Source organism: Peromyscus maniculatus, chromosome 19 (genome assembly GCF_049852395.1).
Source record: "Peromyscus maniculatus bairdii isolate BWxNUB_F1_BW_parent chromosome 19, HU_Pman_BW_mat_3.1, whole genome shotgun sequence".
Taxonomy (NCBI): domain Eukaryota; kingdom Metazoa; phylum Chordata; class Mammalia; order Rodentia; family Cricetidae; genus Peromyscus; species Peromyscus maniculatus.
The window spans coordinates 70,476,667-70,501,908 of record NC_134870.1 but is presented as its reverse complement, the minus strand read 5'-3'; the positions used below and the strand labels follow the sequence as shown (position 1 = coordinate 70,501,908).

The following is a 25,242-nucleotide window of genomic DNA, read 5'->3' as shown; positions in this document are numbered from 1 at the left end:
CTCTCAGGAACCCCATCCATCTTACTCTTGGAGCTCCTCCAAATGATTGATGGGTACTGCAGACACACAGGAGAGACCAAAGCAGGTTGCATAGACCTTGACCAAAGTAGCTTTGGTACCCCACTTTATTCCATGGATGCCTCTGGCTCAACAAAGTGATGATCTTTACAGGTCACCCAGCCTTCCTCTAAACCCCTGCTGTATGAAATGCAGCTTGCCCCTTCCATGGGGCAAGGAATAGAGCCATGATTATATAACAGCTAATTGGCAGAGAAGAATCTCAAAGCCAGCTTAAGAGCGGACAGTTCCAAAGAGGGGTTGGTGATTCCTTCCTTCCCATGGCCATGATTTTCTGTGGCCATTTGGTTTAAAAGGGACAACAAAGGTAAATGTCCCCAATGAGATCACTTGTGTAACAGGTACAGGACACATTCATTATCCACTACCATTTTATGTATCTCCCAATCCTGTGAGAGATTCAGGATTTTGAATCCTGTTGAAGAAATAGAGAGGCTGAATATCAGACAGGTTAAAAAAAAGAATCCCGTGTACCTTTTGGTACTCTTGGACCAACCCAAGCCATGTCCTTTACCATCTACCAGCTCCCCTTCCTCCTCATTGGAGAATATCCTGAGTACATCTAGTTTCTAATGTGGGTCCATTAAAGTAGTGACTGCCTCATGCATCTATTTTTGTATACACAATGAACCACTCAGGGTTTGGTTGGGATATAAGCAGCTGTCTTGGCTAAATCACAGGACTTAGCGGAGGGAGAAGAGATAAGAGGGATTCAGCAACAAAGCCTAGAGATCTGTGGCCTGTTGGATCTACTAATAAATTTGACCTTGGGGTAGTTTGTGTTTAGTTAAAAGAGTTTAAAGAGCACTGGGGAATTCCCTGTGTCTAATAAAAGCTTCCACAGAATCTAGTTGTCTCCTGCCTACCTATCCCCCTGAACCCAGAGGTGAGTTGTCAACTTTATGCTAATCACAGCTAAGCTATGTCCAAGACTCTCTCTGTTGCCCACAACACCCTCTCATGTCAGAGTTTAGAGGATCATGGGCTTTGAAGGCAGGAAAGAGGGAGGAAAGTGTTTGAATCCTGACAACAACCACTTCATATGTCAGTGTGGGACAGCACACTCTGCTTGCTATCTCATGTAAGTGGCAAGAGTTCAGTTGAGTTGAGTTGATCTTTAGCACGTCCAATAATTGGCATGGCAGTAGTGTACTGAAGTCAGCTCAGGGCCAGTGGCTTCGGGTTGGAAATTGATAAATGTCTCTGATCTATAGTGCCCTCACCCACCCACGCAGTATCAAGAACTCATTCTTAAAGATTTTCTAACATGTGACTGTTAGCAATCCTTATTTTTCCCATTGGTACTGTGTGCTCAGTTTTGAGAGTTGCATTTGAAGGAAGCTTTTATAAACTAATGATGGTATGTAGGATGAACTGAAGAAACTTAGAAAATACTGCCTGGGATATATAGAGCTGGCACCTTCTCAAATGTATCAGTGGTTGGGCAATGTAAGGAGGACCAGGCAGGCAATGATGCAAGACTAGGGGCAAGATGTCAGAACAAGGGGAGCACGTAGGAGTGGACTCTTCTTGGGAGGGGGATGTCTGAACCTGACCCTGAAGCCTAAAGTGGCTGCAAAATGGGGCTTGCATTTCCTCCTTCATAGGAAGATTATAAGCCTGAAAAGGGCAACTAGTTCCTGTTCCTTGGAACTAGGTGGTGGGAGTGGACATTTCTACTGAATAAAAGTGGAAATTTTAAAGATGATTACTCTGCCAGTAACAACACTTACAGGAAGTCCTCAAGTGGAGTCCCTGTCTGTCAGAGAGGTTGGAGAAGGGGATTCCTGCACTGGGGGAGGGGTTTGATCTGAACAGAAACCAAGACTGACCTTGACCCTGGGCATGTAACCAACTGAATCACTATTATTATTACTACTACTACTACTATTATTATTATTATTATTATTATTATTATTATTATTATTATTTTGCCACATCATTCCCTCTGACAAATAATTGGGCTAGTTTCTACTCCTTCATGTTTTTCCTTGTTGCTGAGTTGTTAAAAGAGGTCATTGTATGAATCTTTATAGATCTCTAAAGTAGAGCTATTTTTATCAATCTCATATTCTACCATTCTTGTTATAACAAAATACTATAATACCTTGAAATAGGACGATATTCTTTGTGACTTGATTATCAAGCACACTTGCTGTTTTGCCTCCAATACATTAAAGGGGGAAACTTAATTAAAAGAGAGCCTTATTTCCATGTCAGCATCTGTGTCTTAGAATTGGGTTACTCAATATCCCGGGAGGTTGAGGGAAGTTGTAGGGAGAACCAAAGAGAATGGACATTATTGACAGTCACATGCTTTCCTTTAGATATACAAAAGGAGAGTGGGTACATATAGTGAGATATGCTTTCTCTGCTCTAATCCCCCTTCTATCCTAAACCAAGCCTTGCTTCATTTAACTTCGCCCCCATGTGACAATGAATCTGCCCTTCCGCTATGGGTACCTTCCACTCTCTTGTTCTGGAACTAAAGTTTTTGTTTTTATCAAAGGCTGTGGGTTCCTTGCCTATTTAAAGCTCAGCACAGCACATGCTGACCCCAGGAACAGTTTCACAGTGATTATGGTAAAACTGATTGGAGGTGAATACTGCCCCAAACCAGGCTTTAAGTAGCAAGAAATGCAAAAAGAAAATGTAGACTTCCTTCTTGGAGACACCAGTAAGTGATAAAGGATTTGCTGACTCCTGTGCTGTGCCCAGAGCCTTAGAATGTCACTGTCATGTCAGGATACCTGCATTCAAGTACCACTTGGGCTCTAGGTAACCCCCACCTTTAGTAACAGAGAGTGAGCGTGAAGCCTGAATATGTTCTGGTTGAGTGTCAGCGATGTCCATCATCATTCTCAATTTCAGAGGCCATCAGAGCATGTATACCTTGCAGAGTTCTTTATTGTATGGCTGGAGCTTATTAAAGGATACCTTGGAGAGTTACTTATTGTGGGGATAGAGTGTACTAAAGATGCTTTCAGAGTTCCTTAAGTGGGGATGGCGTGTAATAAAGGATACCTTATAGAGTTTCCTCGGTGAGGATAGAGCATACTAATTGTCAGTAAAGGATGTAAGTCCTAAGTGAATTGTCCAGTGACTGCAAAAACATACATTGTCACTCTGGGGTAATCTCTTGTGTTATACATAATTGCTGCGTTCTACATAAGGGACACAGGCATCTCATTACTAAAGGGTCTTAACCTGAGGTATCAGCTTCTTCCCATCCTGATGAATGGGAAGAATGGGTTCACCATGATAGTGGGGAGTGAGTTGACAGATAACTCCCCATGAAGTCAGTCAGAAATTCTGAGGACACTTGCTCAGAAGTAGGATGGACTGGAAGTCAAGCACACATGTATTTTTGTGGGGTGCAATTGAGGGGATGTATGTGTACTTATGGGGAACAGAAATTGACATTAGATGTCTTTCTTTATAGCTCTCCATGGTGGGTGTTTTTGTTTTTGTATTTTAATGATGTAATGTATGTCCCTGAACCTGGAGCTCACTGATTGACTGGTCTGAATGGACAGTTAGCCCCTGGCATCTTCATGCCTCTGCCTCCCAGTGTTGGCATTACAGGAATGTGTTTTCATGATTTGCTTTTTACATGAGTACAAGGAATCCAAATTTAGATTCTCATGCTTTACCCACTAAAACATCTCCCAACTGAATTATTTTTTTCTTCTTCCTTTCCTTCTCTTCCTTCCTTCCTTCCTTCCTTCCTTCCTTCCTTCCTTCCTTCCTTCCTTCCTTCCTTCCTTCCTTTCTTTCTTTCTGTCTGTCTTTCTTTCTTCCCTCCCTCCCTCCCTCCCTCCCTTCCTTCTTTCTTATTTTGAAAACACCTATCTCCTGCTCATCTTGGTAGGTGTCTCTAGATTAAGACTTCTCTAGGAGGGATGTGGTGACCCATGACAGCACTGAGATTACTGACTGTGCCACACACAAAGAATAGTTGCAAATTAACGTAATCTTCAGCTTTAAAGGGAATAGAGTGTACTCTGTAGATCTGTCACTTACAACTGTGTGCCTTTGCATAAGTGATTTAGTGTTGCTAGGTTTCTGTTTTCTGCTTTGTAAAACAGTATAATTATAATACTGTTTTATGAGGTTTTCCAGAGGATTTAATGTTATTAGCCTTTGGAAATTTGTAGGGGTTGCTGGCCTCTCTTACAATGTCTGTGACTTGGCACCACCTCCTTTGTTCAAAGGGGAATTGGATGGAGAGCTATGGACGAAGGCAAGGAGAATGAGAGAGGGAAGGAAAGAGGGAGGGAGGAGAGGAGGGAGGGAGGAAAATGTGGGGAGAGACAAGGAGAGTCGTACAAAAGAAGAGGGGGGTTCAGTTTGGCTCAGAATCGAAGATGCATGTGATCATGAGCCGAATTCACAGCAATGTGCACCAGGCTTCTGTGATTCTTGCATCCACCATAGACAGGAACATAGACCTTTTGGGCAAAATCAACTCAAGTTCAGGGAAAAAGTGTTGAAGTTTAAGAGGCAGAACCATTGCCTCTGATGCTCCTATGTTAGGCTGCATTGACTCTGCCATGGAAGGTGGGGGGCCAGGGCTGCCTCCCAGGCTAGGGAAGGAGGGAGAGATATCCCAGGACAAGATTCCTGAGTGGGGCATGGATGGTTCTAGACTGGGCTATTACTGTTACTCTGAGTTCATGGTAGGTTTCTGGCAGAGATTTTTCCCGTTTTATCTGAGGCTTATAAAAGTTAAACTACCTGTAACTACAAAGTTTGGCTATTACTGATCTCACCTTGTCTTTATTTGTTTTACATATGCACCTGTAACTGTGATTGATTGCTCCAGATTTGGCCCTGGGAACCCAGATTCTCTGCCAAACTGCTGTATGGAGCAAAACATTCCCTCCCAGACCACGGATCCTTTCAAAAAACCATCTGTTACCTTAGACATTTTCTACCACAAAGTGAATGTAGGGATTCACCAAGGAAAAGATGAACTAGAAAGACTTGATGTCTGCTTGGGAGCCCCACAAGCAGATCATCTGGTCAGTTCTAAGCAGAAATTCTACTCAAAGATAAGAAGGAGGCAAGGGCCATCCTCTCCAAGGACGTGGTTGGGGTTTTCATGTGTGCGATGACAGGACGCTCCTTTATTGGTGTTTTACTAACATTACAAACTGCCCACAGATGCTCCTCGTGTGATTTCTTAATTTTGTTGAGATGAAAGACTTATGGCCCAGATCGCCCTCTGGAGATACAGCACATCTTCAGCTGTTTCCCTGACTGGAACTTTCTTAAACATGTAGTGTGCTGAACTTCAGAATGAACAAAGAGGACATCCCTATCTGCAAAACAATGAGGGGAGGAAAAGGGAGTTTTTGCCCTGTTAGGCTCACGGCAGCCATTAAAGGATGCTCTAAAATGAGGTCTGGTTACACATACAATCCACTTCTTGACAGAGGTGGCTACATTAGCATCTGATATGGGGAGGGCTGGCTAAATCCTTCCCAGATAAATTCTGTATAAGGCCTTTTTTTCCCTTAAGATGTAAGTTTTCTAATTCTTATTTTTATAAAACTTCATATCAAACTTGCAAAATACTAATAAAAATTATGTTATTGGTGAAGTAGGATCATAGTTTGGAATGCCCTTATTCTCACACACTGCTCAGTCCTTAAGAACCTTCTATGATCTAGAACTCCTTAAGGCACTGCTCTGTAGGTTTTATTCTACATGGTGTATTACAAAGTATGAGAGGCATCATGGAGATCCTGGTAAGACTGTCCACAATACATGTTCCCAAAGCAGTTGCAAGGTCTGAGAGGGTATTATGATATGCTGAAAAGGAATATACATTAGCCAAGCCAGACCATGACATTCTGCTGTCTATGGATAATGAACTGCAGAAATGATCAAACCCTCTTAAACCTGTTTTTACTGAAATGCTTAATAAATTATGATAATTAGCATCCCTGTCACCAGTTAATACCAGATTTTCCTAGTAAACTTCCTACACAGTACAACCCACATTGACCCCCATGGAATCCAGTTTTCTCAATCTAAGGAACAATGATTTGAAAAGAATTACACCAGTCAGTTTAAAATGGGCATCATGAGTATGTGTAGAACTAGGAATATGCTGCTTAGATGTGGTGTGTCTTTAGTTATTTCTTGGAACATGAGCTGTACTTGTTGAAGTGTGTGTCTTGCTAAACTTAAGATGAAGGCCGGGTGGGCGGCGGTGGTGGTGCACTCCTTTAATCCCAGCACTCGGGAGGCAGAGTCAGGTGGATCTCTGTGACTTTGAGGCCAGCCTGGGCTACCAAGTGAGTTCCAGGAAGGGCACAAAGCTACACAGAGAAACCCTGTCTCGAAAAACCAAAAACAAAAACAAAACTTCAGATGAAGAGAGCAGCTTCTCCAGGTCCAAATAACATAAGCAAGAGTTGTCATCTCAAGGGTTCTAGATTAGCCACAGCATCCAGACATACAGATGCACCACTCTAAGGCAGCAGTCCATGTTTACAAGGCTGACCGTGAAATCTTAAGGCCAAAGTTGTGGAAACTCTTTTGCTGCATCTAGGGAGAGTAGGAATGCATCACCACAGAACTTACCTGTAAACATTAGAACCTCATCATTTAAAACATAATAAGAGAGTAGAAACATGAGCGATGAAGCCCAGGCCTGCGTGCAGTTATATACAGTGGTTGTTATTAGAAATCCTCATCGATCTTTGAGTAAAGAGCCTGGAGGTAACACTGTTGGTGTCAGTGGTTTTGGTTTAACCATTGGAATTCCCTGAGGCTGAGGGGATTTAGCAAATGGGCACAACACACCTAGGATGACAACCACAGTGTGTGACTTGCTTTTTTCGGGTGGTAGGAAACCTTCCTTGGACTCTGCAACTGTGTACACCAAATGCCTTGGTAGTTAGAACTAATTCTTGCTAATTTGGAAGGTTGGTTACACTTAACTTGGATGTGAACTTAACTTCTGCCTCAATGGGATTTCGAACTCATGCAGCAATTTAACTAGTCATCTGTACCCAATACTATTTGTAAGCCCGTAATGAGGCCATAGTGCGAAACAATCTCACTGACCATTCCTCTGACATTCAGAGGTGTAGACAAGCTTTTTTGAAGGGTGTGTTTTTAGGGGTGAGTTATTTAAAGGGGGAGAAGCAGAAGAAATAATATCTCCTCTTCTCTTAAATCCCTGTTAGGATGACAATTTGGGGTACTAGGATGCTCTAAGACTGGGGTCAGTGGGAACAAAGGCTTTATTCAGTTAGTAGAAAAATGGGATACAAGGGGGTTCAATCACCCTAAGACTGATCTCATAGTGAGTGAGACATGAGACACAAGTTTTCTCCCTCATGCCTTGCGATTTCTGCATAACCTCACTTTGCTCATCACACCTATGAAGAGTGGCGAGCAGTTGGTTCAGCTGTGGCTCCCTTACCCAGTGTTTCTCTTTATGCCTGCCATGCAGTGGACTGTGAGGTCCTTCATGGTCGATCACTCTGCTCCATAGTCTGTTGCTGTAACTTCTTTCCTGCTCAGTCTTCAGTCCTAGCAAACAGTCAGTTCTTCTTGTTCCTAGATTCTGCATTCCCAGGTAGAGGCACCCACAGTCTTCTGCACACCTAAAACTTAACTTCAAGCAGAAATATCAATATGAATATACATATATAATATCTAACACACATGTATATTTTCCTTGGTCATGTCGTTTAATCTTTCTGAACTTCCTTTTTCTTCTTCGAGGGAGAGAGTGGTTCCAGTCCATCTCTAGTAACCTCAGACACATTCGTAATTGGAGAGCTGTCTTTGCTTCCTGGGCCATTGCCCGAAGATAAGCTGTTCTAGTCTTTTCTGCGGGTGAAATAATTAGTAAAGCATGGTTTATCTTCCCTTCTCTAGCTAAAGTAAGGAGCAAGGACAATAGACTAGGGAGAGGAAAAGGCCATTTCCCACAGCATGGAAAGCAAGAAGGATGCATGATTGAAGGAGGGGAGGTTAAAGTCTCATTTAAGGACAGGACCATGTCTTTGAGGACACATTTGGACAAGGATCCATTGATCTCCCCAGAGCTACCTTTACTGTGCTCCTCTGCCTGCCTACCTCTGCATCTCTCCATCTGTATATTCACGCTACACATCAGCATCTCTGGCCCTGTCCTCCAGTGGTTGAATTTTCTGGGAAGAATGAATGAGTTATAAGGCTCCAGGGCAGATCCATCGGGGGTTCATTTTTCCAGTGTCATATCTAGACTGAAACCCTTCTGGCCAGATGTTCAGAGTAACCCGGATCCTTCCCCCTTTCCTCTATTAGTAAGTTCTTTCCCAGACAGGTGTCTGGTATGAGCCAAGGAATATGTGGGAACATAGGCAGCACAGTCTACCCTGGTGTGGCGCATGCTTTCACTAAAGGTTCAGCAGAGAGGAAGAATGAGCAGGAGGAGAGAAAGGGAGGAGGAATGCTGCCCCTCCCCTCCAGCGGGGGGACTTTAGAAACTATAGAGTTCTAAGGTAGGAGGACCACTCTGTGAAAGGACTGTCTTGGACCCAAGATGGCCACATGGCCTTGTTGATAGCCATGTTGTGAAGAATTGGAGAAGAAACCAAAGGGACAGTCCCGTCCATGAGGAATGGACGAAGTAAAGCACAGTAAAGCTTGGGAAGCTGGATGAGTTTTTTTTTCCTTTCCTGGTAGAAGCTGGGGCTCACTCCCTTCATCTTTCTCCAACTTCCCTTTTGAGTCTGGAGAGACAAAAAACGCACCCTGAATTTATGCCAAGCGAGAATTGGCAGCTCTTTAAAAATGGACGGCGGGGTCATCGTCTAGTGTTTGAATGTGAACTGTTTCAGAGAGCAGCAGCCTGTGTCAGGAATGAGATTGGTCTGAGCAGGGCCCCAGGAAAGCTCCGTGCTCCGCCGGGGAGATGAGAACATTTTCTTTCTTTTGCCTTTTAAATGAAATTCCGTCTGCCCTCCTCCCTGCACCTGCTCAGCCCTCTCGCTGAGAGTAGTGCAGACATTTAACCATCCTGGGAAAAGACAGGATCCTTTTCATTAACTTTACCCTGATTGAAGTCCCCAGAGCTGGGGTGGATTTCATTTTCCTCTTCTCATTCTCTGTCTATCATGGATGCTCCCCACACAGCGAGGCCGTCATGGGCATTGAACTGCTCCCCAGCGGCTCCAAATGGACACAGGGCCACGGCGGGAAGGGGTAGTGGGGAAAAGCCGTGGGTCTGTATTTTATTTTTCTTTTGTTTTAAAATACTATTAATAATATTTATTATCGTTATTGCTATTAGTGTATCTGCGTGTGTCTCTGTGTGTGTTTGCTTGTGTATGTGTGTGTGCCTCTGTGTGTCTGTGTGTGCCTGCATGTGCATGCCTGTGTGTGTGTGTGTGTGCACGTCTCTCAGATGTCAGTTCTTTCATTCCACAGTGAGTTCTGAGGGCTCGACTCAGGCTGGCAGGCTTTCACAGCAAACACTTTGGCCCTGAGCCGTCTCTCCAGCCCCTAACTCTGTGTACATCTTACCTTTCATTCAGTTTCAACGGAATCACTGGGAGTTTCTGTCTCATCCTTAGACACCAGCAGCCAGTCCTGTGTGGGCAGTGTGGTTCTATTGGATAGCAGACAGACACGAGCAGACATCTGTGCACAGGGGCCGAGGGTTAGGAGACACACTCAGAGCTGTCTACTTAATAATGTCACTGTCAGCTCTTTCTTCCCCCTAAAAATAAGACTCCTTTTTTGTTTGTTTTAATGGAAAACTATGTTGCCTAGTGAAACTGCATTCAACAATGGAGAGAGGTGGAACCACTCTGGATTAGGAAGGAAGGGGGACAGACACAGAAACACCTTCCTCTTTATTGCATTCCTTTATTCCAGAAGAGGTGGCTTCTGAGCTCACTGGGGGAGCAATACCCCCTGTCCCTCCCAGAATCTTCCAACTGCTTGAATCAGTCTCAACATTAAGATTAAAACTCTTCTAGGAATCCAGGTTTAGATAGTCTGTAACTCTGAAACACAAGAGGACTTTTTCTGTCCCTGTAATTCTAATTGACACCCAAGCAGCACACTTTAAGTGTCTGATGATCGGCCCTGTTTCCTTTAAAAATGCAGAATGGGTATCTACTTTGGGGAGTATTCATAACATGAGTCTATGCTCTGCCTAAAATTTCCCGTGTTTGGTTATAACATAGTTAGGACTTGAGAGCCTGGAAGACAATTACGGTGTGAAGACACGTACAAGCTTCCATATACTGTTCTTTCCGGGCTCAGTGTTCGGAGGGGCCACCATGCTTTCTTTTGGTTGTTTCCAGGCCAGATAGCATTTGCCATGCACACTACACTGTGAGGGAATTACTTGGCATCTCCAAGGAAAAGGAATTGAGACATTGAAGCTCTACTTAAACTCCACACCGTTCCTGACATCACATCCCTGCATCCTCCTACTCAGCAGAGATAGACACCATGTCTCAACTCACTGGACCATTGAACATTCACCATTACAGAGGCAGAAAAACAAGAACCCTCTCCCTGGGGTGAATCCGTTTGCTGTTAGCCCCTTTCCTTGCATGTTACATATCCTTACATTTAACCTGTGACTTCAACACTGAGGTATAAGCCAGTATTCTGTCCTATAGCCGAGAACAGATAGAAAAAGAGCTTGTTCCTGTCATGAGAGTGCATCAATTCATTGTAGCATTGCTATGCTCCTCATGCAGAAAACGTACTGAGTGCTGAGTACTGTGTCCTTTTGTCAGCTTGGAGAATATCCTCAGCTGTCCCTCACACTTCTCCACACCCAGCAACTGAATGACTCTTGTCCTCACCTCAAGGTTGACAATCTCTCCCACTTTTCTTTCGAGTCATATGTTCAATAGGTAATTTAGTGACTAACTATGTGTTCAGTCCCCTCCTAACACATTGCAAAGTGCAGGATTTACATAAAATATTGTTCTACTCGTGTCTTGTTGGGCATGTTGTTGTTGGTTTAAAATAATATATGCAGCAACACAAAATAGAAATTGAGGGAGTTAAGAACTAAACTGCACACATCTGATTCTATTCTGAGAGAAGAGAAGAGAGAATTAAGACTTCTGGCAGGGGGTACATTATAACTTTGTTGAGAACCAAAGGAGACATAACAAACCATAATCAAGCCTGCTGGATTTCTATACAAATGGATTTGCTCAGTTCTCAGTCCTCTGCCATGGATGTGAAGAAATGATACACATTTGAAGATGTTGTGAATACACTTGTAATTTACCCTCACTGTCAGCATTTCAGAGCTAAGAGGTAGATGTTTTAGTCCCCTGTTTCTGCTCTCGTGGTGAGCCCAACAGATAGGTGGGTATTTCTTGACTGAAGCTGAAGGGCCTGGAACATTTCTGAGATGACTCTTCGGTGCTGATGCTTGTGTGGTGACTGATGTGCTGATGCATGTCAGTGGCTTCATAGCTGTATGAAGTCTGTGTGTCACCTCTGCATTCGCCTGATTCAGTTAAAGGCTTATGCTGTATTGATAAGTCTTGAAGAGTAGATGCTCATTACCGAGAAATGAGAGTGTCTTAGCGAAAGGGCTTGTTAAGGGTCATTGATCAGGACATAAGTAGGATGTTACTGCATGGAGCTCTTTTGGTTAATATTCTGATACTTGGCCTTTTTCCTATGCCCACCTCAACTCTACAGAAGGTCTCCAATCTGTTGAAATTCACATGCACATACACACGCTATAGGAGACAAAGCTTGGTCATTGGGAAAATATAGTTAACATAGTTTAAACCCAAAATACATGTAGTTCCAAGTAACACCTAGAAAATATTGCTTAACTTTAATCACTTTTCTCATGGATGGCATGTAGGTACTTTCCATGTCAGGATTTGTGGGGATTAGAAAGAGGAACAAATTGAAACAAAGTATAATATATAAAGTATATATAAAGCATCAATCATCAGCGTGCCGGGACTGGAGTGATTCTCAGTGTACTATAATCCCCTCCCTGCTCCCTGAAGGAGGCTGGGACTTGCACTGATGGATGCAGATGGAGGGGGATATTGGGATTAGCAAGTCCCTTACCCTGCCTTCATTCTTCAAACTGCTCCCACTGAAGCAAGCCCCTTCTCCTCCTGCCTTCTTCATTTGGAGGATCAGCTCAAATTCCATCTGTTTCACCAACCCCGCTCCCAGCCTTCTTCCCATTTTTCCAAAGCCTGAGACATGGACTCCGCCACTTCTGCTGATGATCGCTTGTGTGAGCATTTTCTAGACAGGATGCTCTCTGAAGGCAAGGACTGAGTCTTCCATTGTGCCTGAGCTCCGTGCCTGGGCCCGTGGCCTCATAGGGAGCTGCCTGATTGTTTCCTTACAACTAAGAGGGGCCAAGCTGGCTTCTTCCCTGGATGGGAACTCCATCCCACTGGCTGGGCAACCCCAAGGCTGAGCAGAATGTGCTGCTCTAGCCCAAATCCCACTGTGGCTCACATGTGGTAGAGTGATTAGGGGTTCTAGAAAACCCTCTTCAGCTCTGTCCCATGGAAGACCCCAGAGCCCCGCAGGGCTCCTTCTGTTCCCTGAACCAAACAGAATATTGTGAGAGAAAAAACGTGAACTCATAGAATTTTCCCCAAATACTCTCTAGGCCTGCATTGGCCATCATACTCCTTGACTTAAAACAGGCACTTTCCCTTTCCCTTGTTACCCCACCCTTTTCCAGCACTTATCAACGGCCAGAGTGGGTCTCTCTCATTAATTAACGTGATGTTGTCATTGAGGGGTTTCCACCCCCAGAAAAGAGGAAAAAGTACTGAAAACCACACCCTAATCCTACAATATCAATTAAACAAAGGTGTGTGTGTGTGTGTGTGTGTGTGTGTGTGTGTGTAACACACACTCGGAATTTAATTTTATTCTCCAATTCTGTGTATAATTGTTTGAAGCATAAGCTATGAACACTTAGATAGAATATAAAATCACATGCAACATACAATAAAGGCAAACCGAACCATGTTGGTGGGAAGAGTCAAGAGTCAGTTTCTCTGACTTGTGTTTAAGAGGAAGAATGAGAAGAAAAGGCCATGTTAGAAGAGCAGTGCCTGCTATATGAAATTATAACTGCTAATTGGGTTTATCATGGAATACTTTGAAGTTAGAGAATTTCTCCTTAAAGTAATTGATGTATCTGTGGACAAACGTTATATCTCACAATTTCAGTGAGCCAGTGACCCTCAACCATAGCCTTTGCTCCCTGACTTAAGCCCCTTTGAATAAGTGGTAGCACACAAGAAGGCAACATGACGATGGGGAGGCAGTCAGAGAGGTTGTGGACACATCGTGGAAGCTCAGAGTGTCTGGGTTCCAAACATTTTGTGACTGAAGTACCAATCTGGGCTATGGTAGTTGCAGGCTGGTTGTCTTAGGGATGCTGTGTGCAAACTTTGAGAAGCATTACTAAGAAAAACTTCTTTGTTCTTTTCAGCTCCTCACAGCCAGTGACCTTGCAGCCAGTGACCTCAAAGGATTTCAGACACAGGTGAGTCTCTGTCCGGGTTTGATGTGGTTTGAAAGTGGTGTGATCTGCAGTTAGGTTGTGAGTAAATGAAATTGATGCAAGGACCAAAGCTTCCCGGGGGGACCTCCTGCTTCTCTGACTTCAGGTACCAAAGAGAGACCTGGTACTTGTCTCTGGAGCTCTTCTCTTATCTCACCTTTGACAAAATGATTGCTTTCTACTCTGACTTTCTTAGTGTGCTATAGTGAAAAGCAAAACAAAATGCATTTAGATCAAGATGCTTAGAATATTGAATTAACACAGGGTTCCATTGAAGGAAACAGTGGAATTAGGCTGGAGTTCTACCTCCTCTCTCTCTTTTTCTCTTTCTCTGGACTGTATGTTTCTATTATATTTGTATGCCTATGTATAATACCTTGTTATGGTCTTATGGCTGGGCTAATCTAGGCTCCTGCAAAGGCACACAGATGAGTTATGGCTGATAGTGGTTGGGGAACATGTCATATTTCTCTAGCTAGAGTGCTGCTTGAAGATCACTATTAGAAATGGCAAGGGGGACCAGGCAAAATCTCTCTGGGAACCAGGTGTGGCGGTACAACCCTTTAATCCCATCATTTGGGAGGCAGAGGTAGATGGATCTCTGTGAGTTGGAGGCCAGCCTGGTCTACATAGCAAGCTCCAGGCCAGCCAGAACTACATAGAGACCCTTTCTCAAGGAAGGAGGTGTTCTGGGTAACCTACTTAGCAGGGGTGAAAATGTAAAATCATTCTCTCTGTCTCTGGAAGAGGAGTTCCTATGTAGATGTACACATATATACAGATGAGACATAGATACCTCACCTTCTCCCACAGATTCCAGCAGAGGCCCAGGATCAACAAAAAGAAAGACACATTCAAGAATGATGCCTGTGGTGCTCAGTCCCTGGTCCCTTTTCATAGGAAACTTTCTATCATCCCAACTCACTCTTGGTTTTCGAATCCCATAGTGCTGGCCTTTGTAGCAAAGGACATCATTGCTGGTGGCAGAGGACATCACACTGAACTTGTGGGTGTGGAACAATCAACTTTCTAACAGAGTTCCTTGTATTCTGGAATGTTTCCATCTTTAAACCACTTGCATGTGGTGCCCTCACGATACTTTTTTTGTGGGTTACACTACTTTCTTTTGTGGATTATGACCTCTAGGCACCCTTTTATTGCCAGGGCATCTGAGAACCCAGATTCTGATATAAAATAGTCCCATGTCACACAGAATAGAAACAGGGACAGAGAGTAGGCAGAGAGAACTGAAGGAGGAGAATTGACAAATTGAGGGATCCCTAGTGAACGTCCAGAGCAGATCTGAAAGCCAGCACTGCTGGGGCAGGCCTTTGACCACAGCACTTGGGAAGCAAGGGCAGGTGGGTATATGTAAGCTAGAGGCCCACCTGGTCTACAAAGTGAGGTCTAGGACAGCTGCGACTGTGTAATAGAGAAGCCTTGCCTCATGAATCTTAAAAAAAAAAAAATGAAGAAGAAAGAAAGAAAGAGAGAAAGAGAGAAAGAAAGAAAGGAAGGAAGGAAGGAAGGAAGGAAGGAAGGAAGGAAGGAAGGAAGGAAGGAAGGGGGAGAGGGAGAGGGAGAGGGAGAGGGAGAGGGAGAGGGAGAGGGAGAGGGAGAGGAAAGGAAGGAAGGAAGGAAGGAAGGAAGGAAGGAAGGAAGGAAGGAAGGAAGGAAGGAAGGAAGGAAGGAAGAACAGACCTGAATACCATTTGGGTTGTTTCTGTCTCAGTCTATTGTAGATGACCCATAGGGCTCTTTTGCCAGGCATTGAAAACCAACAAGAAACTGAATGCTGTTCACATTTGCAAATAAACTTCCAGTGGATCTGAGAGAATGTGAAAGAAAAGCAAAAAACAATCACCATTGAGCCATTTCCCACTCACCTCCATTATCTCTCTCAAGCAGTGACATCTCAGCTAAAGGTTTCATTTCACTTTAAATTCAACTTTTAAATGATGTGTTTTTTTAATTAAAATATAATTATATCATGTCCACTTCCCTTTCCTCTATCCAATCATTCCCATGTACCTGTCCCACATTTCACTCTCTAATTCATGACTTGTTTCTTTAATTTTTATATACATACATACATACATACATACATACATACATACATAAACACATCTTGGTAACATGATCGTATTCTTTCCATGATTATATGTATATGTGTGTATACATATGTATCCTAAATATACAAATTCAGCCTGCTCAGTCTGTGTAGTGTTACCTGTCAGCTCAGCAGGGCTGAGCACTTGGTATTGGGTAACCCATTTAGGCGCTCTTCCCTCAGGACAACTATTTCTCCTGCTCCCAGCATTCCACACTTGCCTGTTATTCCTTTGGAGTGGGTAGAAAGCCTTTCCTGGAGGGGATGTTTTGTTTCCCCCAAAGGAAGATAGTGCACAATGAGTTTCTGGAAGGCCTGTGTGTGAGAGAGCATGGGTGTGTGTGTTGTGTCAGTGTGTGTGTGAGTAAATGATCATGAGTGTGGCAATGATTGCATGTAGGTGTGTTTGGGGCATGGCGTGTTTCTGACATGATCCAACGCTTCCCGCAATTATTTAGATATTGTTGGATACTAGATTTAAACTGAGCGAGAAAATGAAGGCAGAGGTAGGCTCATTTGAGGCTGGTCTACTGCCTTGGAAGGCAGGATCCTAGAAAGGCACTCTCCAAGCAACCCTGCCCATCCACACAGCCTCCGGTGCAGATGGCTTGCTCCCCTGCTTGTTCTCCCCCACATCATTCCATTTTTATGTCATCCCCTAAGACTGCAAGCATATTGTTTGACTACACAGGATGCCATTCTTGAGGCCAGGAAGTTATGTGATTCCCATGGGCAGCCTGCTAGGCTAAGATCAAAGTTAACTTTCCAGTGTTAGTCTTGAATCCAAAGGGCAGGGGTGTGTTTCAAGTCAACACCAGCCTTTGGGAATTTTCCCAAATAGAAGCTGAAAGCAGGCTCCATGCAATAATCCATGGATGTTTTCACTTCCAGGAACTTTCACTGAATGTTGGGTGAAACCCAGGAGGACCCCTTGCTGGGAGAGCTGATTAGCTTCTCTGCAGTCCACACGTTCCTTGAACATGGACTGGGTTAGTCCTTTCCTTTATGCCTGTTCCTGATGCATCCTCCTAAAACATTGTCCTGATCCCCTCACTAAGTTTAATGACTTGAGAATGGCGAGAGGTGACTCTACTGGACTGGACCATTCTGTCTGTATCCGTTCTTCTCTCTGCATTCGGGTAAAGCAGAGAAGGATAAGGAACCAAATTCTCCCCTTTGCTTTGATTTCCGAATATACCTTGTTCCATCTTGGACTGACTTTTCAGGTAGTGCCTGGGTATCTAAGTTACTATATATTGCAGATGGGTAGTCTTTACCAAAGGAGTGAATTTGGCCTCAACACCATAGTTTGAATTGTCTGTTAGAGTGAGGTCTAGGGCTGGCAGGCATGCCATCTCATGGAGTTTTCAAAGCATAGATGAAAAAGCCTCTGGAATTCACACCTGAACCACACCGACTTTTCCCATTCTTGACTTTTGAAGCAGCTGGCACGCTTGAAGACTGCCATCTCTAGTCTCCAGTAATCGGAAATGAGGACACACATTTCTCTATCTGAGACCAATGTTCTCCATCCCTGAGAGAAATAAGATTTGTCTTCTAATTCTCTAGTGAAAGCCCAATAAATATGAGCTCTGATCTCTTTTTTCTTTCCTTTTCCCTTAATACAAAAGCTATAAAGTAAGAATTTGGAATGCACAGAGAAACAAACAAGCCTCCTGGTTTTCTCCCACAGAAACATAAATGATGGCCTCTGGGGCTCTCTTTTCCTCTTTCATCTACACAGTCTTGTATAGCTATTGGAATTTCCATTGTTACACGTTACATTTATGCTCTTACTTTCTGTTTTCTTTGCACGCTTTCCATGCCACTGGAAAGTCATGTAGCAGCTGGTTATTCCTGCATTTGTTGCAAGTCCTTTTCTCTGTCTACCAGCCCATCCTCAGGAGGAATTCCATCCCTTGGAGGCTGAGATCTCCAAGGAGCAATCTAAAGCAGATGCTAGGACAAAGTCCTCTCATCTAGGACACAAACAGCATACAGTTCTTTGCTTTGTTTCTAGTATATTTGCTACCAAGATGTGACAGTTGATTAGGCTTTGTAGACAAAGCCCACAATCTTGTGCACATGCTCGGGAGGACCCAGGTGGGAATATAGTAGAGAGATCATTATAGTGAGGGGAACAAATTAGGTACCAGCTCTTCAAGTCCAACTATAGTGTTGGGGGAACATGACTTTAGAGACAAGCACTGCTTACAGAGGAAAGACTGCAAGTCTTGGTCCTTGCCTACTGTAAACTCTCCATCGTCACAAGGGGAGTTCCTTCCTTTAGGGAGAATGGGGCAGTACTTTAAGGATCAGACGAGTATATGAGCAACATATGAACTGTCATTTATAATGCATTTCTAAAATGTTAACTGCTATTGTGGTCAAGGACACACAGGGACAGATATGAGACATACAGGAAAACATTTTAGCATGGAGAATATAGGAATTATTGTTACCTATTTGCCACATGCATTGAATAAGCAACCCTATAAGGTTTTGTGTAGGGCTCTTTTTGGCATACAAAGCATCCCCCTCCTCTCTAAATTTTAGAATGTCCTGCCAAAAATATCATCTTTATGACACTGAGAAACACATCGAATGACTTTGATGCTTATTTTTTCTTATAAAAAGAAAAAGGTCTTACTGTGTATATGAATTTCATTAGGGTCGAATAAGACAATCCACAAGAAAGCCACCAATAGCAAGCCTGTGTAAACAATGGGTCTGGGTAGTTCTTCCCTTGAAGAAGTAGAGATTAAATTAATTGAAAATGCAGACGAAGAACAGAGAATACCATTATAGAATGAACTTGAAAGTTTTCCAAGTAGAGGTGTCACCTGGGCTAGAAGAGGGGAGAAGAATTATGAAGTGGTAACCTTATTCCAGGGCAGGTGAAGCCTACATGAAGCTTAAGCCAGAGTGAAAATGCTTGGACTGTATTCTGGAGATGTGGAAGTAGTTTGACTTTTCTGCCTGCTTTGAAAGGGACCATGGTAAATAAATTAAAAAAAAAAAAAAAAACTTGGGAATTGAGTTAGAGCCAATTTTCAGGTCTTCGAAATCTGAAGAAATGGTTGGACTTTAAAAATTAACTATTTTGAAGTTTTCAAATGTAATATCTATACTATATCATATTATATATGTGTGTTACATTATGGATATATATATATATTCATAAAGGTGATATTTTTGGCACAGCATTCTAAAATCTAGAACTGTTACAGCTAGGGGAGGGGGATGCTTTTGTACGCCAAAGGGGCATCACACAAAGATATTATATGGATGCTTGTTGAATTAGATGGCAATTAGGTAACAGAAATTAATATGTAATTCACACTAAAATGTTTTCTTATGTCTCAGATCTTCATACACACTGACATACACACACACACACACACACACACACACACACACACACACACACACAAACACTGATATGCTACAATGAAGGCCCTTATTGTATCATTGATGACTTCTGTAGTTCATATACCCTTTTCTTCCATTTTAAACTATTAATAGTTGAACATCCATTGACAAAGTCACTGCTAGTAACTCTCCAGAGCTGAGATAAACTCACTGCCACACACCACTGGGTCAGCTCCAGTAATCAGTGCTTGTTCTCCAGTCTTATCTCTTCTATATCCTCGTTTACTTTGTCTAATTATGGGGGTTATTTTCAATCAAACCTCAATCATTTCATGTTACTTATAAAATGAAGTTTCAATGTCTCAAAATAATATGGGCACTAAAAACAATCATAAGCCATTGTCACTTATCAAAACTAATGCTAATTCCTTAGTATTTTCTAATATCTAGTCCGTATTTAGATGTCTCTGCGCATAGCCACACTATTTCATAGTTTATTTGTTACAGTCAGAACCAAATCACCACTAGCTGACTTGACCATGGATGGATGCCAGCTGTCCATAAATTCAGTATCAACAGATATAAACATTAAGATGTAGCTCCGGGAGTTCCAGAGAATCCAGCTCCCACTGACCTCAAGCAAAATATGTTAGTATGTGTTCATACTGCCTTTGCTTGTATATTTGTATGCCAATTACTTATTTAAGCCAAATGTACTATAGGTTACCAACAATTCTGTGAACATTGAATGTATCATCTCATTTAATTATTACAATAATATGTGGGATCGGTAATTATTTTATCCCCATTCATAAGCACACAGGTGAAGACACAGGTGTGATGATCATGAGGCTTATGTCAAAGGTGGTATTTGAACCCAGGTAACCATGTATGCTATCCACCTTAATTTAGATGTTTTAATTTCATTTCTGTTGTTCTGATAAAATACTTTGACTAAAAGCAATGTAGGGGACAAAACAGTTTATTTCAGGTTACAGGCTATGGTCCATCAATGAGGGAAATCAGGGTGGAAATTCAAACAGGAACTTGCACACAGGCTTACTTGCTATTCCACACAACATTTCCTTTTCCCGAGGAATTCACTTGATAATCAAATATGTGCCAGAGAAACCCTGATGGATGCAGCTTTCTTTCTGGCTCACGAGACCATGCTCACATAGATTTCTTACATAACTCATGATCACCTGCCCAGGGAGTGCAGTATCCCACAGTAGGCTGTCCCCTCCTACATTATTAACCATCAATACTGTCCCCCACAGACAAGTCCACAGTCCAGTCTGGTCTGGAAAATCCCTTAATTGAGACTTCTTTCTTGGGTGGCCCAAGGCTACGTCAAGATGATGGTAATAATTAAGATAGGCATGATTTCCATGGCTAAGTTAATTCAAAACTAGGCTGACCATGGATAAGATGTACATGTGCAGCTCCACCTTCATTTCTGTCAATCATACCAAAGTTTTTTAGTCAAATTCTAAGAAAAAAGTTTTCCTATACCTCAGAGTCATAGAAAGACCACTACAAGGCATGGTGAATTCTTCCATTTTGGAAAAGAATTTCTGCTTTTCTAATTGCCTTTCTTTCCCAAACTCCCGAAGGGATGGTCATTTATTTGTTTGCTGCCTCTCTACAGTGAAGGGCACTGAGGCGAGGTAGAGGAAGGCAATGCATACAGCCATGGAGAGACATGTTGGCTTATTCTCATGGTGGGAGGGGAATCATCACGAAGCCAGATAGTACATAAGAAAGTTCCGTTAACGCTGCTGCCTGCTCCCCCTGCTCCCACCACACACATTAAAACTGAGAGATCTCTCAGCACAGATAGGAATTTTTATGAGGGCATCTCATGGAGAACACAAAAGTCCAGGCTGAGCTGGAATAGTTGGACTTGCATTGTTCTAGATGGGTCTAGACATAAGTCTTTTCAGAAGCTCTCTGGGTAATAAGTCGGGATCCCTGTTTTTTGGCTGATGATTTCAATAAAGACTTCAAGAGAGAGGTGTGAAGAGTCCTATCTAAATAGACTCTTGTGCCAGGAACATGGCATGGACTTAATTTGCCCTCTGAAGTCTACCTCTCCTAGCAACCTTGTTAGCTGATGTCTTAGTCCACCACCTCCCAGGTGGAGGGAGTTTGGTGAAGCATGGATTCTATGCAACCCATCCCCACATTCATCTCCTGCTGTTTTCCCCCTACAACTGAAATTTGCCCAGGATTGTTGACTAACCAGTAATAGTGTTTGAGTTTACAGTCTTTCTGGATATAACAGTATCCAAATAGTTCATCTTTATTACACTACCCCAAGGAGGAAATGCATGAGTGTGGTGGTCTGCTTTATCCCTTGCCTGCTGCAGCAAGGTGTATCTGTGACTCCTCCTGTCTACAGTGGTTGCTTTGGAAACATTTGGCTTTGTTCTCAAGGCCTTTCATCTGGCTGGTTGTATATCATCTCAGTTCTGATGTCATGCTCTCAGGAGACTCAGGAGGTCTTTCAGAGCATGAGGTGCACACTAAAGTAACCTGTCCAGTGTCTGCTATTAGTCCACGTGACTAAGAGCTAACAGCTAAGGGTTTAGAAACATTTACAGCAATCCAGTATTTCTGTGGCATCTAAGAACTGGAGGGTTTTATTAGTAATATATTTTTCTAACATTTTACAATATCCGTAGCAAAATGATGGTTAGCAGGGAAATCAAGAACTTCACTATAAATCATTGGGTGACTCTGTTCTGATTTGTACTGTCATTATTTCCTACTTTCTAGGGGAGGAGAGCATTTGGATGGAGTCTTTTTATTCAGTTATTCTGTGAGCATATAGTTACATGTTTGTTTTGTGAATACTGTTACCCCTCTGGAGGAAACCACCACCTGGAGAGGTATCACTCTTGACACCCTTAGAGCAGCTAGACAAAACAGGGCCATCATTCCCTGTGATTTCAAAGGCAGCCACCAGTTTAATATTGTCTTAACAAATATGGATACCTGTGATTATAACAGACCATCTAACAAAACATATTTGTCCACATGCAAATATATATGTTGTATGAAATCACTGATGAACATAACTATTTATCATATGTGAAACCATGAGTTTCATGCTATAGGCATATACTTTTTGCCCTGCTAGACAATTTTTTTTTTTAGTATTTTTTTAAAACAGCATTGGCATTTGGTTCTGGAGAGAAAACTTCTCCAGGTGTTTTCCAGAGAGCCTGGCATTTCAAGGGGGATATTCTGAAGGCTTAATAAGTTCTCTTGGGATACTAAATCTCTTTAGACTTCAGTGGGTATTTTGTTTCTGACTTCCAAGATGTTTTGACCATCTGAGAGGCATGTGCAGGTGGACCCAACTTAAAACAAACCAAATGTTGAACAGTTCACCCCCAGGAAAATGGATAAACAACAGGTAGAGGATGAAAGGAGGAAGGGATTATTCATACACAGAGATATTTTTCCACTCTATCAATGGAATCAATGTAGTCAATCTCTGCTAGGATATCCAAATATAAGGTAGGCTTCCAACAGCTGATTTAAATCCAACTGATTAGAATAGAAAGAAAACAGAGTGAGGGATTAACAATGGGGTCTGACTGTGAATGGTACCTTCTGCTCTTTTAACTGGAGTTTTCTCTTCTCTCAAACAAAAACAGAAACAGAAACCCTTAGCAACAAGAAGGAAAGATGAGATAACTCCTGTAATCCCTCGAGACACCCAAGGTTTAATTATCCTGTGACTCCTTCCCCTGACCTTGTGTTGTTAGTTTCTATGGTCTTGTCTTTCTCTTCCTTCCTTATGCAGGCTAAGAAGAGCCTACATGGGAACTTTTGAAATTCTCTCCTCGTGCTTCTGACTTGAAGCCTGTGCATCTCCAACATCGGTGCTCACTGGAGCATTTCTCTGTGTGAATGTTTACCTGGCTTTCCTCCATGTTGCAAGGTTTGGGAATGAGTACCATGGAGCAAAGGCAGATTGCCCATTAGTGCTCTGAGAGCTACTGCCAGAATTTCTTCAGCAGGATTGTTCCAAACCTGCCTCATGAGGAAGGGTTACCTCTCCAGCCAATGAATGACTTGTTTCTACAGTTTATTCTCCTTCTACTGCCTAGCTTCCACTTCTACCTTCTTATCCTTCCCCCTCTCTTCTACCAAACCAAAGCCCATTTGAGAGGTGTCAGACCCCAGGAGATGAGTTGTTGTGGAGAAGCTTGCTTCTCTAGCCCTAAGGCATCCTTTGGCCATCTTGATGGTGAGCAGAGGCTATGTTCGTTCTACAAACTCTCCTGATAATGGTATCCCTCTTCCCTGAATTTCCAGTTATGAACATGATTTCCCTTGACATCTCTCAGTTTTCTTAAGGTTAGGTACCAGATCCTGGAGCGAGACCCTTGCTTCCATCTCAGCTCAAGCCAGTGGTACATATGCCAAAAGAAATGTAAGCAGTGCTGAGATGGGTAAGCACATTAGTAGTCAAAATCGGTGCTTATTAACTAACAGAGCAGAGTGTTCTCCCACCTTGCAGTTCCAGTGTGAAGGGCAAAGAGAACATTCCCAGTGCTTTATAAATTAGTAGTTAAGAAGGCCAATTATGGGTCTAAACTGGTATATTTGAGCCTAGGGGTGTGGCTCCCATAAATAATTCTCTCTTACTTTTATGAGACCAGAGACCTCTTCAGCAGAAGGAAACCTGTCCGATGCTGCTTAGGGTAAGATTCAACCATGTTAAGCATCTAGTAAGCACTCCATAAGTTCACTGCAATTCTTACTACCGTATAACTTTACATAATTAAAATTAGTCACGGGTACCTGATGTCAGAGTTAGAGTACAAAGTGCAATTTCCCAAGGTAATATGACCAGAGTATAGGGTGACCCGAAGGAAAAATAGCAACTATAGTTTCAAAACAAGCAAAGAGTAGTAGTGACCCCTCCAGCCTTTCCACCTGTCTCCTTGTGGTACTTGCCATCTGAAGTGAGCAGTGGCAAACACTGTGACCCCAGATAGAGTTCGACTGTTTTCCACAAAGATGGGCAGAGCTAATCGGCTCAGGAGAACCCCCACAAGGGCTTTCGCTATGACTCTTCTCCTTCTCCCCTAAGACACTTTCAAAGTTAACATTGCAGGTTTCTATTCACAGAAGAGAAATATTCTATAAAATATCAAAATTTAGCATAAACAATTGCATCAGGAGCCTCCCAACCACCAGAATATGGGCTGATTTTAATGACATTTCTAAACTTATTTCCATAAATTCATTTTGACCCCTGCCCCAAAGAATGATTGATAGCATGATTCATTGCCCAGTAATATCAGCAAGGAAGCGCACTAAAGAACATTGGGGTGGGTGCTGGTGAGAAGACCATGTTCGGGCCTAAAGGCCTTGTAGGAGTTTGTGTAATGACTTTGCCATTCCTCACCAATTTCTTATGTATCAAAATAAGACAAGAAATGTTTCAAGAGTACTTGGATTTAATGGGCCACATGACTGCAATGGTACCCACAAAAGAGACCGTGCTGACCACAGAACTCTTGTTTCTTCCAACTCAGTCCATCCATGATGTACCAACAGGGCAAATACCTCACAGACTACAAAGAGAGGTCTGTGTCTGCCAGCCTAATCAGCGCTGTGAGAAAACACAGCTGCCTGAGTTTGGCTCGCCTGCCCCTAATCCGGGGAGGAACAGAAATTCCAAAATGGGGACAGTGAACAAAAATCTGTGTGCTTCCAGCAAAACAATAAGATGTTCCAAAGTTATTTGTAGACCCTGTTCTACAAAGAGGGGCTGTTTGTGTAGCAAAGTTTAAACCAGATCCCCCACATGAAAATGTATGTGGACAAATTCTGGTATTTCTGTAATTCCATCTGTCTTGAGGGTTATACTGAAGATGTCCACTGTTGCTGGTCATATTTTTAGCTAATAATTCTTGGGAGCTTTCCTTTGCTTTCTTCTCTTTTGCTGTGGTTTCATAGCATCGCTTCAATTATCTCTGAACTGGGGACCCAAAGTACACAGCTTTCCATTAAATCAGTTGGATTCCACCACTTTGGACTTATTACATTATTGCTATCATGACATCTGTGAACAGCAGCCTAAGGCAGGGGTAGGGAAGAAGAA

At 42.7% G+C, this 25,242-nt stretch overlaps 1 protein-coding gene across 2 annotated transcripts in view; it reads left to right on the top strand.

Moving 5' to 3' along the window:
• The window catches only part of LOC102908301 (SET-binding protein), a 351,782-nt gene that overhangs the window by 167,288 nt on the left and 159,252 nt on the right, over window positions 1–25,242 (top strand). For both annotated transcript variants that reach the window (XM_015992691.3, XM_076555563.1), the window contains one exon: window positions 13,559–13,612. In XM_015992691.3, the coding sequence (XP_015848177.1) occupies window positions 13,559–13,612 (54 nt within the window). The remainder of the gene's footprint in view (window positions 1–13,558; window positions 13,613–25,242) is intronic.